We start from the raw sequence: 13033 nt of genomic DNA, 5'->3' as shown, positions 1-13033 counted from the left end.
ATTGATCAAAATTTTTCCCTGATAAAAACAGGAGCTACGGAGTGCAGCGGAATATTCGTTGAATCTTTCATGAGGCCTTCTCTTCCAATCATTATCATAAGGTGCTATTCATGCCTTCTGGCTGCTTTGCTGCTTGTTTTGATGACAACCAGCCAAAATTTCCCTGGGCGTTCCATTGCTGCAGGGTTGTCGTGAATGGAATCGGTGGGGTTCAAATTAACTAGGGGGGTCAACTTCTCAGCAGGTCTTGGTGATAATATTTAATAATATTTCTTATGGCTGCACCTTACGATTCCTCCCGACCACGAATGGGAGCAACATTTTATCCAGGTGCAACGGATGACTACCAAATGCCAGAAGTAATATCTCCGGCACCCCAAAGGTAATAAAATCGAAGGACGGCGTCTATCTGTTGCTTTTGTGATAACCTTTCACTTACAGTCTCTTTTGACAGGGTGATGCCTGAAGTTCCCGAAAATATGCAAGATAATCTTGCCCACCTCGAACAGGAAGCCTCTGGATCGCATCGTACGGCGAATCATTATCCTCCCGCCCACCGACCACAGTTCCCAGCTCGAAACTCTTCGATGCCGACTCAAGCATACAATAATAATAGTAGTTCGTATGTGAATCAACATGCGCAACCTGGCAGTCACATTCCGGCGAACGACTACATGGACCACCCTAATTTCTCGCCATTCCCAGTCTTGCGGAACCCACCGCCCAACGTTCCTCCAAGCGATGAGCAACGAGAAGCGAACCTCGAGCGTGGGCGGGTCGCAGTTCTAAGCTCCAATGATCCAGAGATGCAACTTGCTTGGGCACAAGATGCCCTTTCCTACGTGGAGGTAGCCATGCAAAATGAGCTTCGCCTTGCCGTCGTTCAACCCCCACGACCCCATACTCCACAAGGCGAGCATCAGTTGAAGGTTGATGCCATTAACATTGTCTCGTTTCTTGCCGATCAATCACACCCGCGAGCAGAATTCATCCGCGGTATGTGGCTTGAGTTTGGGAAATTTGGATTCCGCATCGACAAGAAGGAGGCTTTTCGGTGCTATCAGCGGGCTGCTGAAAAGGGATATGCGAGAGCCGAATATCGAATGGGCATGCAGTTTGAGAATTCAAATGAACCTTTGAAGGCAATCAAACATTATGAAAAAGGTGTAAGCCTCGGTGATTCTGCCTCATATTATGTAAGAGTGGCGACGCTTAACCTTTCAACAAAAAACTATGCTAATTTTTCTCTAGCGATTGGGGATGATGATACTCTTGGGACAACATGGACAACGCCAAGATTATGCCGGAGGGCTGGACCATATCCGATATGCTGCCCAAACATGTGATGAAAATGCTCCTCAGGGCGCCTACGTAAGTTATGGAAAGCTTCGGCCCGTCATAATTTGGGTGTTGATTGACTCAATGTCCCCTTTTATTTAGGTTTATGGAATGCTGTTAGCCCGCGAGCTTCCCCAGGTTGCCGTTCCCGATGAATTTTTGCCCCTAGACTTGAATGGTGCACGTTTGAATATTGAAAAAGCCGCATATCACGGCTTTGCGAAAGCCCAAGTAAAGATGGGGGCAGCTTATGAATTGTGTCAACTAGGATGCGATTTCAATCCAGCCTTGTCTCTACACTATAATGCACTCGCGGCACGGCAAGGTGAGCCCGAAGCTGAGATGGCCATCAGTAAATGGTTCCTTTGCGGACATGAAGGTGTCTTTGAGAAGAACGATGAGATGGCATTTGTCTACGCTAAACGAGCCGCCCAAAATGGACTTCCGACGGCTGAATTTGCCCTTGGGTATTTTTATGAGATCGGTATACACGTACCAGTGGACCTTAAAGAAGCCCGGAGCTGGTATGCCAAAGCAGCTGCCAGTGGTAACAAAGACGCTTCTTCACGAATTGACAGCATATCAAGATCTAAGACCTTGTCAAGAAAGGATCATGAGCGTGTCGCGATTGCACGCATCAAATCACAGTATGCTTCTCATGGGCGAAATCAGCAACAACGTTACGCGGCTATGCAAAATGAAAGGCCGGCGCAGGAAACATTGGAAATGCCAGATCCCTCCAAAATGACTATCTCTGCCGATCCCACAGGCCCTCGACCGGTCTCGGCTGCTCCTTATCCCGAAGGCCCAAATTCTCGTTATGGGCGCCCTGGTGGTCCCGGAGGTCAGTACGGCCCCGACATTCGGCCGACCTCTGCGTTCGGTATTAACCCAAATCTACGGACACAACCTGTTCCGGGCGGTCAGCTTCCGCCACAACGTGTTGCCTCAGTGGGCCTCCCTCAAGGCTACGGACCACCTCCAGGCCCTGGTATGGCTCCTTATCCAACTAATCAAGCGGCCCCCTCGCCAAAGTTAGATATTGGTTTCTCAGCGCCCCCTGATCCTACAGGTGCCGATAGGAGGCGGAAATTACAGCGACCCGCCACTACAAACCAACCCCATGGCCAGTCAGTGCCAGTGCAAGGCAGGCCTGCTCCTCCATCAGATCCACGGCAGTCACGAATGCCCGCCTCGCCTAACCCTGCAGGCCACATGCCACACGGGCAAGGTACTGGGAAGTTCCCAGCACGAGGTGACTCTAGACCGCAACCATCACCTTCTTCGAATGCTTCTCCAAACAACCCGGCACAGGCTCAAAAGCCTGCGTCTGGATTACCTGGGAAGGGCCCCAAAACTTTTGAGGAAATGGGCGTTCCTCAAGGCAAAACTGAAGGGGAATGTGTGAGTAGCATTTTTTGTCGAAAAAGTGGACTAGAGAATCCGATGATGCTAACTGGTCTTAGGTTGTTATGTGATGGGTGCTGTCTCTCAGAGAATCACTCATATTCAGTTACGACTTACATTAATAGGGCAGCTTGTTCGGCGTTCTGTCGGTGCTTCTTCGATTTCCATTTAAGTTATTAACCATTTTAGGGGATACTGTTGGGATGCATTAAAGTGGCGTCGACGATGACAGTATAGCAAGCATCAACTATGCTAAACACAAGCTACGCCGTATTGCTTCCCATTAACTTAGCCTCAGAAAAATACGCCATATATCTATACACAGTTCAGATTTGGGAAGTTCTAGAGGAAGATACGGGATAAGTGGAATTTATGCTTTTTGAATTCCCTCTCCGGTTCGGGGAAGCTAGTATTTGGGCTGGAATTCATTAGCCACAGTCTTAGGAATATATTGTTAGGACATGTCATTAGGAGCTCGTTAATTATTTCCCTTGATGCTTTGTTATTGTTATCATTAGCAAATCCAGCGACATCATTCACTCTTCCTTCTGAGGCGTCCTTGTCGGAGCTTTATCTGCTCGGTGCTTGTGCTTAAACCCTTTGCTAAGACATCTCTAAATGAAGAGCAACCTGCCAAAGGAACTATGTCTGGTGTCCTCTGATCCTTGAAATGTACCTTTGCTTTCTTGCCCCTCAAGCCTCCAACTACAATGGCTTCTCCATGGCTGTCTCCCTGTCCAGGTTTTCAAATGTATTATATAGACCGGTTTAAATCAAACGTGGACACGCATCCCACCCCGTAGGATTCGATATTGGTGTGATAAGTGCCCTGGCGGCTGCTCTGTCAAAATTGGTGTCTTCTCCCGACCAATCGGAGTCTACCGTCCAGAAGCGCCAAGCCTTTTAGGGGGGGATCACCCGCTGCATGATGGCGCGACGCAGCGGAGCCGCATGCCTGATGATTAAGCGAAAGACGCTTTCACGTGGAATTCATCCACACATACGGAGTCTTGGAATAGTAGAATGCGGGGTCCACGGTGACGAATGCTATCTGGGCGTGCTCAACCTGCTTAAGCTGATATCCAGGTCTGAATGCCCATTGCCAACGTGAAGCATAATGGCACCGCGAAAGGAGAAAACAGAAAAGGGAGACAAGGGATCTGTTGAGGACGGTAGCTACCCTCAACCTATCTATGCACATCACGCTTTGATTATTTCCCAATGAGGCACCTTTGGAGATCTACAATTGTCATATTTATGTACTGACTCGAAAAGAATAGGAAATGCGCTGATCCTAGAATATCTTCGTGAGTTGTCCCAGAAAAGTTTGGGCATTTGATCAATCCCCTACCAACACACGCCTTTTGGGTAGGGCAGCAAAAGTATGTGGTCCTATAGCCACGATTTTCCGGTTCTTGCGAAAATCCGAATTGCTCATGGGATTTCTACTGATCTACGGCTGTATTGTTGCAAAAAATATAGTCGTCCATATTCCGTAAGCTTGATATTAATGTCTTAGGAGCCAGACAGATGCTAACCGTGCGACAGGCGATTGACATCAGTGCCAACCTCCACAATAAGGTAACAAAAGGTAAATCGGGAATAACCTTCTCATTGCTGGCAGCATGAAGAAACGGGATGCTAATCAGGTGGGTTAGCCTATACTGCTAAAGCGTTGAGAGAACTGCACGAGAAAAAGCAGGTGGAAGGCAGGGCCTCGGGCAAGTAATCACCTATTTCGAGCGTCTTCAAAGGCGCTGGGTATTAAAGCCAATGCTTGTCCTAAATCCGTGATTCTATTTTTAGGCAAGCAAATCGTGTACCATGCGATCCAGGATGCAATAGATGAATCCACTCCAGAAGGGCTCGCTGGCCTTGATGAAGAAATTCAGGCCTTTAAAAGCCAAGTCGCTTCGGCCAAGTCCCAGAATAAACTGCTAAAGGCAGAGCTCACTACTCTTAATGGGAGGGTGTCTACCTCCGAGCTACGACAGTGTCTCGCTGCCCTAGAGGGAGAAAAGCGGAATTTGATAGCTAGTTTGGCGCCATCAAAAGCTAGCTCCGTGCAGGCCAAAGCAGTCACTGCGGAGGAGAAAGCTAGCCTGGAAAAGGAATGGAGAAAATGGCGCAAACATGTGACAGTGCGAAAAAAAATATGCCATGAGATGTGGATGAGGTGCACAGAGGTGTTACCGGAAGCTGTACAGGGCAAGGAGGAGCTTTGGGAATCTCTGGGGTTAGAAGGCAGCCCAAGAACCTAGAGGCTGCCGAGCCTTTGCCTTTCTCGCAAGGGAGTCAAGAATTCTATGGGCACTGTGTGGCCCTGTAGCTTTCAATCAGATTCCTCTGTCGACACGTCTTGCTAAGCGCATGGCATGTTATTGCGCCTGGGATGATAGGGTATTTTCAACAGAGATTATTTACGATAACCGGGTCATTGTTGAAGAACAACTATACCCGCAGTTTGATATGCAATGTGTAACTAAATATGTAACTAATGCCACCTGCAGCACAGAGCAACTAGTCAATCCATAGAAACAGCCATAATAATCTTAAGCTCAGTGATTCCACATCATTCCAATCAAGTAAAAAGGGGCTACCTAACTGCATGCAGTTCCTTTTGTGGTGACCATCCAGGTGACTTTGCTCGTAGGCTTCCTGTTAGGGTGGTAAGCTCTGAGCTTCAAGTGACACTTGAGCCCAAAAGTTCACTCCAACCCTGACACAATTTAATAATATGGTTTCAGAAAATTGTGGCTCTAAGATGCATGACAACCAAACAACCAGGGTATTTTAACTCCGCGCGAATCCAAGAACGTGGCATAATCGAGACAACCACATGTTGCCCCTGCTGGTTCCAGGAGTTCCCTTCCAGCATTTTATGGTTCTGTGTCAGCTGTGAGACTATGGCTAAAGGACTGGAGCGAGGGGATGTAGCTCCTACATACATCATTTCGTTAAATAAACAGCCCAGACACAATCATGGGTTTATTTCAAGCGCGAGGCCAAGCATGCCTGTGTACTCCGTACCTTGCTATGAAACCACAGACCAAGACGCCCTGCAGGGCCCAGGTGACAAGCCCCTCAATTCAAGGTCATCTGCATCAACTTGAATGCCACTCATTGAACTCTCTCGCCACAACGCAACAGGTAGTCACATATCTCCCTGGCTAATTTGGGCTGTCTCCTGGGGTGCGACTATCATGAACTTCCCTCCCAGCGCATGTCGCGCAAACCCCTTGACCTGACTCAAGTAAATACTAGTTATCTTGGTGAACAAATGATCCTATGATCGCCCAGCAATTTGTACATATATTTTGTTAGCTTATCGGACTTCATGGCTCTGGAAATTAGAGCCAGCGCAATCAGGTTACGAGATCAGTTCTGATTTTATTGACATCTACGGAGTACAGAGTACAATTTACGTGTAACTTCGGAGACGGATGTCAGTAGTTAACCAGTTAACCGGTTACTTAACTGACCAACCTAGGCTTCACCCATGAATTCTCTGGATATCCAGCTTATTCACAAAGAGAAAACAATTCAATTTTGGCGGGAAGTTCACTAGTGTTGAAATCATTTACTTGTCCAGGTCTGCTGGAACCCTCGTTTCAATAATAAATTAAGAATTGTGTGCTGATGATTGACAATGTGAATGACTTTGCCATCGTCCTCCCCCTCTTAAGGCCCAAATAGAATTTTCAGTTTAACGCTACCGCCACTAGTAAATAAGTTCCGCCTCCCACAGCAAAACTCCTCTGGTACGAACCTGGTCCTGGCAGTTGGTTAACTAGTTGGTTAACTCGAGAGTTGACCTGAAGGTTAGTCGTTTTTCCTCTCCGCCGCTGTTTCTTCTTGGGTCCTCCTTCGCCCACAGAAACAGCAATATTCTAACCCACCGTGTCTCTATCTTTCCGCCATGCAGCCCCAGCAGCCCCCTCCGCAGCTGCAGGATCCAAGAAATCCTCCTTCATCTCATCCTGCAAACGGTGCTCTGAGGCCTCCAAATCGAATGGCGAACGATCCCAGAGGCCGTGCCCCTCTCCCTGTGCCGTCCGGCCCTCCTCATTTGCAAAATGGCCAGCCACGATCTGTCCCTTCATTTGACATGGCCCGCAGCCCTCCGAATCCACCTCCCAGCAAAAGTAATTGCCAAACCCTTTCCGCTTTTCGCTTTTGCTGCGTGTACTAACTACATTTGCCCTTGGTGATTAGATACTAAACATGTGCCCTGCAAATTCTTCCGCCAAGGAGCCTGTCAAGCAGGTCCCGCGTGTCCCTTCCTTCATTCTACGGATTCTGCCGTTGATTCCGCGCCGTGCAAATACTTTACAAAGGTACCATTGCTTTCCTAAGGCTTCAAGTCGTTCGCCGATGGCTTTGTGTGGCAAAGTTTACCACCAGTTGCCCTGTGTAAAATCGGGGGTGAAGAGCAGAACAAAGAAACTAACGCACTTACTTTTGATAGGGAAACTGTAAATTCGGAGCAAAATGCGCTTTGGCGCATATCTTGCCCGATGGTCGTCGAGTGAACAGGCCGAATATTGGAATGGGGATGAGTGGCGGTGGAAATCTCAACTTGGGCGGACGCGTCAATTATCCCCCTTATCACCCGCAAGATTCGGCACTTGCGAATTCCCTATTATCACAACAGCAGCAGCAGCAGCAGCAGCAGATGAACGGTCATGGCCCTCGGCTGTATACATATCAAGAGGATATACAAATGATGCATGGTCAACCTCAACCTCAACCTCCAATGCAACCTCAGCCACCATTTGAGAACATTCCCATTATCGACACGGGATTAGTGTCCGACACCGGTTCGAAGTATGGATCTCCGCCTGAAGATGGCCGACGTGCTATGTCGCCCATCGGACGCTCTGCACTTGACGCTCCCCTTCCCGCTTCCTTCGATAGTCAAGGAATATCTTACATTGCTCGACATGGCCCTGTTGCCTCATCTGTCCCCTCGAGATTTGGTTTTGATCTTTCACCGACTCCTTCCAATAGACCAGATATGTTCCGTAATCTCCATGATCACACATTTGGATCGGATTTGAAGAAATTTTCGACTCTCAGCTCTTCGCCAGTTCTTAGCGGAGATGAGGGAAACACTGCTCGCATTATGCATTCGCAACGGGTATCTCGACCGAAAATGTTATCAGCTAGTCTTCCCCGGCCTACAGTTCTGGACGATTGGGATGATAATTTTGCCATGGAGGAGGATTATTTGCCCACAAACCTGCATGATGATGTGTTAACTCCCCAAGAAAAAATGAGGCGACTTTCACGGACGGAAAATGATTCTCATGGTGCAAGAGACTTGAGTGGCCTAGGACTGCCACTTACGGGATCAACCAAAGTGGGATCACCGTTGGCGTCTAGTCCTTCTAGATTCGGGGCGCTGTTCGCGAAGCAAAGACAAAAGAAAGAAGAAGAGAGTCAGTCAGCATTGGGGCATGTTGGATCACCTCTCCGTGATTCGACACTTAGTATGCGATCTAGCCCTGGTTTACGTCCGATTGGCAGCCGTCCTGGCTCTGGCGACGTCTCACCGTTCATCGCCAGTCCTCCACGTCAGCCCTCAATGTCAATGATCACTCAGCAACTCAGCAGCACCTCATTACATCCTAATTCAGCTCGTCATACTACTGGAACTCGACTCGATCGTTCGATATCATCACCGATGAACACAAGCAGAATTGATGAGGAACAAGGAGATTTAGTGTTTTCTATGGAGGAGGAGGAAAATAAACGCAACAGCTCATGGGGCGTGAATAAGCCTGCCACAAACGAAGCATCTAATACCTCCAGAGATGACACTTCGGCCACCGCAACGACACCCAAGGATATAGTATACAAAAAACGAACATAATTGGGGCTGTGGCCTTTGAAGCGTATCTTCATTCATGGAAGAGCAGTTGAAATGCTGGATGCTCTCCAAGAGAGCCCAGTAATATGTGTGTTGAACCTGATTGGCGCGATTTTGTTGGTCAACCCTTGTGGAAATTTTCCATTTCCTGTCCCCTCTGTTTCTGCCTACCCTGAAAATCGACGCCAAATCGAATCATCTTCTCATCATCTTCTTTTCTTCTTTTCCTCTTTTCCTTATTCTATTTCCATATTAAATCCCATGGCAGTTACTTCTGCAGCAGTTGTCCCCCTTAAAACAGACCGAAAATTACCTCTGTCTTCCTTAAGTAATGGGAATATGCATTCATATCTTCCTTCAATTCTTCTCCATTTGTATGTCCTGTCTAGTTTATTACTACACTCTGTTTATTTCCTTTCAGCAAGGTTGTACCTGCACATATGTATTGCATTGCATATTGTAAATATTTCGTTGTGTGTCATTTTGTACTAAGCTGGTGGTGGCATGGATGGCGATGCACATTTCTACTAAAGCACTTTGGCCATGAAATAAATTGGGCTTCTTGTTAGAATTTATCTTCTTTTGCGCTGCGGCTTGCAAGCAGGGAGAGTGGGAACAGATAATTCGCAGGTTTGATACTATTGAATGTCATGTTTACATGCATAAAGGTTGGGGAGCTGCATCAATACCTGTTCGAAATGCTCTCCTTTGTAACTCCGCAACGGTTCTCTCGGCAAGAATAATCCTACGACTGGTCTCTCCTATTGAAATTAACCCCAGCCTGGGTGAGGCAAACTAACAAAAGAGTACAGGGACACGTTGCACTCATACAAGTTCTCTCCTTTTCTTCCTAAACAAATGTGGTAATCTTTACAAGATGAACACTGTAAACAGGAGAGCAGCGAACCAAATTCTACTCGTACAGGAAGTTTGCGCCATCCACCCACTCTTAAAACGCCACAGAAAATGCTCTTGGGTTTCCTTCATAGCCAGTCATAACATTGTAGCTTAAAATGTAACAAAAGGACTATTAAAGAGAAAAAAAAAAAAAAGAAAAAAGAATGGCGCGAATCAAGAAAAGAAGAAATCAACACTGAGGTGATGAAGGTAAGACGAAGCAAGAAACACAGAAAGAGAAACAACAATTCAATCCCGCTAAGTACCTAGAGCACCCTTCTTTGAGGACTCAGTTAAGTAGGTCCAGTGATCTTTTACAGGAAAATATTTTCGACGTGGAGAGAGTGTCTTCGGATCAAACATATCACCCTTGTCACGTCTAACAATGTTTAAAATTTTGGCGTTAGTATCCTCTTTGTCTGTGGTGCGGCCGGCTATATACGCTCTAGCGATTTCTAACTCCCGCCCATGGCATTCGCCTTGGGTCTCTCTGGAGAAAGTTCGCAAGGGTGTGGAGGGTTTGGTATATTCCATTTTGACCTTAAGGTTTTCCTCTTTAACAGCCTCCTTCTCTTCCTCATTGAATCGGTGCTGTTCATCGTCTTCCGCATGCCTTTTTTGTTCATCAAGAATCTTCCTGCGCACACGATCAATGACTGTCTGACGTCTTGCTCTCGCAGCAAGATATTCTGGAGTGTGAGAGAGTGGCTGGGGCTGATCATTCACCACATCAATTGGCGGAGTGCTCCAGAAAAGCACACGGCCTTTGTCGTCGCATTGGAACTGCGCTCGCACTTCTGGGGGGATTGCGTTGTTGATTTCCTCAGGCAAGGTAATGAACTCAGAGGACCTCGCCGCGTTCGGGTTAGGCGTATGTGTATGTGGCATCGCCATTGAAGGCTGTGGGACGCGACTAGGCATTTGCGTAGGATAATTGTGCGACATAGCAAAAGGCTGCTGCGTAGGTTGTGGATAGGTAGCATATCCAATAGGAACATGTGGGGCTTGGATAGGCTGAGATGGCTGATACTGTGAGGAAGCAAGAGAGGGGACTTGGAAAGGCTGTTGAGCTATCGAAGGCATCAAGGGTACCTGTGCCGCCGGCTGTAGATGGGGCGGCTGAACTGGAGATGGCGTTGGCACAGGAGCAAAATTGGCGGCGCTCAACCGGGAATCGCGCCTCGCATCAAGGTTTGTTTGAGGTGCTGGTTGATTCGCAGACATTGGTCTAGGCGGTAAGCTTGGTTGCGATTGAGAAGTTGGCTGTGGAGGAGGTGGTGGAGTTGGCTCAGGAGGCGGCGATTCCTTAATGATGAGAGTCAGAAAGGGAGTTTTGGATATCTTTTTTAAAAAAAAAAGAAAAGCCCGGGCCCCGGGGGGGGTTTACTCACATTTTCATCACGGGGGCGGCAGTGGACGGCCCCAATAATTGGCGGCGCGTTCTCAGCTCCCCAAGTTGGTTTGGGCAGATCGTCTGTTTCTTTGGCGTCTGTTGGCAACAGATGCTTGATTGGACTTGGGACTTTCCTAATTTTTCTAGGTCCATCAAAAAGGTCCATCTCATAATCTTTCTCTCGAACCTCGTCGGGAAGACAACTGGCCCAAGTTTTTATCTTGTTTAATTTATGCTTTTCCTCGTTGTAACGAGCTTCGCAGACATACACCTGTTTCTCGGGTGGAAATCCCCGTGGTCGGCCGCGGTTGTAACGCGTAAAAAACATCACAAAACACCTATCTTCGACCTCGTCAATCCGATGATCTCGATATTGACCAGTTTTCATAACTTCATTGGGGAGGAAGTGTTTGTCAACATGGTGTACAGTTTGCTCCGGTCGATAATACCAACAAGCATTCACCCACTTTTGGCCGTCTGAATCCTGCCAGGTCCGGTAAATCTGGGCAACAATAGGCTTGTTTGCATCATTCGGGTTCTGAATATGCACCCAGTCGCCGACTCTCCAGATCTCATCTTTGTACGAGATTCCATTGGGAAGAGGAAGCCGTCCATCTTCCATGAGATACTCGCTGTCAGGTTTGTTCTTTTCTTGCTCTGCGAGTCTATGAGCTTCGGCTTGAAGATCATCGGCATCCTGGTACAGCTGACTATCGGGTTGATTATACGTCTTCGCGTTATTGAACATGAGATCTATGTCTCTCATGAAGTGATCAACCGATGCGTACTTTTTTCTTTTGGATTTCCGTTTAATGAGGTCAACAGCCATGGGTTCCCTAATCTCCGTGTAGTAATCAGGATACAAGGCTTTATCCGGCAACTTTTCGAAATGTCGAATCTTTAATCCTCCTTGGTCTCTAGGTTTTCGAATTCCTTTGAGTACTGCTTTAATTCTTGCTTCCATCGGTGTATCAACTCGCGGGGGTCGGCCTCTCTTCTTGCGCGTCGCTGGATCTATGCTCTTGCGGAATTCATCCTTGTTACCACCACGTTTGGAGGATTGGCTACCTCGCCGGAAGCGCTTGCGTCTACGACGGCCGCCTTCCTCGTCAGAATCTTCAGCTTCTTCATCGTCGTCTTCTTCTTCTTCGTCGTCATCTTCCTCCTCGATAGGAAGTGGATCTGCTTCGGGGATCTCGCCCAAGTCTGGCAATTCGGCAGTCTCTGCAGATATTATTTCTTGATCGGCAAGCTTCTTAAATTCAGAGGCAAAAACATCCTACAATTTGTGCATCAGTTAAAGCAAGCGTAGTGTTATGTGCACCAACGGACCTTGATTATGAGCGCGTCTTCATAGGCTTGCGACCTGGGTCGATTGTATGTTTGGGCATTGTGCGGAATCTGGGGAAGAGGGAAGCATTAGCGCTGGGACAGGGTAATGGAAAAATAAAGAGAGATGGCTTGCGGTGAGGGGATCTTACCAGAGCGCAATCCCTGACGAATTCTGCAAAGGTTTTATAGGATCGATTGCGGATCTTTTGTTTTAAGATGCTCAACGCCATCGGCTCCTTGATGACATCGTAGTAATCGGGAACGTTTCGCTTATTAACGCTACGATGAAATAGCCTCGACGGATCGTGACCACTGTCCTGGAGTAAGTAAGAATAACTGGAATGGGTTCGGGTCGTTAAACATACTCCGGTTCACGGTACTCGTAGATGGAGAGGACAAGCTCGAACATTGCTTTCCATTGGTCCTCCGTGACTTGGCTTTCTTCTTCATTTTGTTTGATGTCTGTTTCGATTGATTCGGCTAGAGCTTGGGGTTGCTCAAAATTTTGACCAATGTGCCCAGTATTCTGCGAGGATGGCGGATCGACCCCGGGACTGGCTTGGTTGCCAGGCCCAACACTAGCCTCCGCCATCGCTGGTGTGCGGTAACACTTTTCAGGAGGAACTGAAGGTGACAGGCTGAACAACAGAAATGAAACGATAAATTCTTTTTTCAATTAACAGCACCAGGGAGTGAAATCAACACATGAAGATAGGATGTTGTTATTTTGTACTCCGTACGGCGCAGGTGAGGAGGAACAGAATCGCGTTCAAAGGAAGCCAGAGCTCTCACGT

The 13033-nt window shown here is 47.6% G+C and overlaps 4 protein-coding genes across 4 annotated transcripts; 3 read left to right on the top strand and 1 right to left on the bottom strand.

Moving 5' to 3' along the window:
• Positions 1-27: 27 nt before the first annotated feature.
• D8B26_001202 (uncharacterized protein) lies at positions 28-3344 on the top strand. Its single transcript, XM_003065227.2, has 5 exons — positions 28-382; positions 455-1196; positions 1252-1371; positions 1441-2742; positions 2805-3344. The coding sequence occupies exons 1-5, from the start codon at positions 276-278 to the stop codon at positions 2814-2816; spliced, it is 2283 nt and encodes a 760-aa protein (XP_003065273.1). The 5' UTR covers positions 28-275; the 3' UTR covers positions 2817-3344.
• A 785-nt stretch (positions 3345-4129) lies between these two features.
• D8B26_001201 (uncharacterized protein) lies at positions 4130-5006 on the top strand (the record flags this gene model as incomplete). Its single annotated transcript, XM_066123470.1, has 4 exons — positions 4130-4240; positions 4294-4336; positions 4404-4466; positions 4552-5006. The coding sequence occupies 4 exons, from the start codon at positions 4130-4132 to the stop codon at positions 5004-5006; spliced, it is 672 nt and encodes a 223-aa protein (XP_065979544.1).
• A 1619-nt stretch (positions 5007-6625) lies between these two features.
• On the top strand, positions 6626-9353 carry D8B26_001200 (uncharacterized protein). Its single transcript, XM_003065226.2, has 3 exons — positions 6626-6890; positions 6961-7082; positions 7214-9353. Exons 1-3 carry the CDS (start codon positions 6665-6667, stop codon positions 8618-8620), a joined length of 1755 nt encoding a protein of 584 aa, XP_003065272.2. The 5' UTR covers positions 6626-6664; the 3' UTR covers positions 8621-9353.
• Positions 9354-9455: 102 nt separating this feature from the next.
• On the bottom strand, positions 9456-12920 carry D8B26_001199 (uncharacterized protein). Its single transcript, XM_003065225.2, has 5 exons — positions 12605-12920; positions 12389-12551; positions 12240-12308; positions 10906-12186; positions 9456-10819 (listed from the first exon to the last, which is right to left on the bottom strand). Exons 1-5 carry the CDS (start codon positions 12829-12831, stop codon positions 9773-9775), a joined length of 2787 nt encoding a protein of 928 aa, XP_003065271.2. The 5' UTR covers positions 12832-12920; the 3' UTR covers positions 9456-9772.
• Positions 12921-13033: the final 113 nt, after the last annotated feature.

This window comes from Coccidioides posadasii, chromosome 1 (assembly GCF_018416015.2).
Source record: "Coccidioides posadasii str. Silveira chromosome 1, complete sequence".
Lineage (NCBI taxonomy): Eukaryota > Fungi > Ascomycota > Eurotiomycetes > Onygenales > Onygenaceae > Coccidioides > Coccidioides posadasii.
Note: the sequence above shows the minus strand (reverse complement) of the source record. Positions and strands in the feature narration are given on the sequence as shown.

Excerpts from the sequence above, each read along its gene's own strand:
- D8B26_001202 (XM_003065227.2), top strand. The coding sequence starts at position 276 with ATGGCTGCACCTTACGATTCCTCCCGACCACGAATGGGAGCAACATTT. Across the intron at positions 1,197-1,251 it reads GTGATTCTGCCTCATATTAT|CGATTGGGGATGATGATACT; the intron begins GTAAGAGTGGCG and ends ATTTTTCTCTAG. Across the intron at positions 1,372-1,440 it reads ATGCTCCTCAGGGCGCCTAC|GTTTATGGAATGCTGTTAGC; the intron begins GTAAGTTATGGA and ends CCTTTTATTTAG.
- D8B26_001200 (XM_003065226.2), top strand. The coding sequence starts at position 6,665 with ATGCAGCCCCAGCAGCCCCCTCCGCAGCTGCAGGATCCAAGAAATCCT. Across the intron at positions 6,891-6,960 it reads GAATCCACCTCCCAGCAAAA|ATACTAAACATGTGCCCTGC; the intron begins GTAATTGCCAAA and ends CTTGGTGATTAG. Across the intron at positions 7,083-7,213 it reads CGTGCAAATACTTTACAAAG|GGAAACTGTAAATTCGGAGC; the intron begins GTACCATTGCTT and ends TACTTTTGATAG.
- D8B26_001199 (XM_003065225.2), bottom strand. The coding sequence starts at position 12,831 with ATGGCGGAGGCTAGTGTTGGGCCTGGCAACCAAGCCAGTCCCGGGGTC. Across the intron at positions 12,552-12,604 it reads TACGAGTACCGTGAACCGGA|TGGTCACGATCCGTCGAGGC; the intron begins GTATGTTTAACG and ends ACTCCAGGACAG. Across the intron at positions 12,187-12,239 it reads AAGACGCGCTCATAATCAAG|GATGTTTTTGCCTCTGAATT; the intron begins GTCCGTTGGTGC and ends CACAAATTGTAG.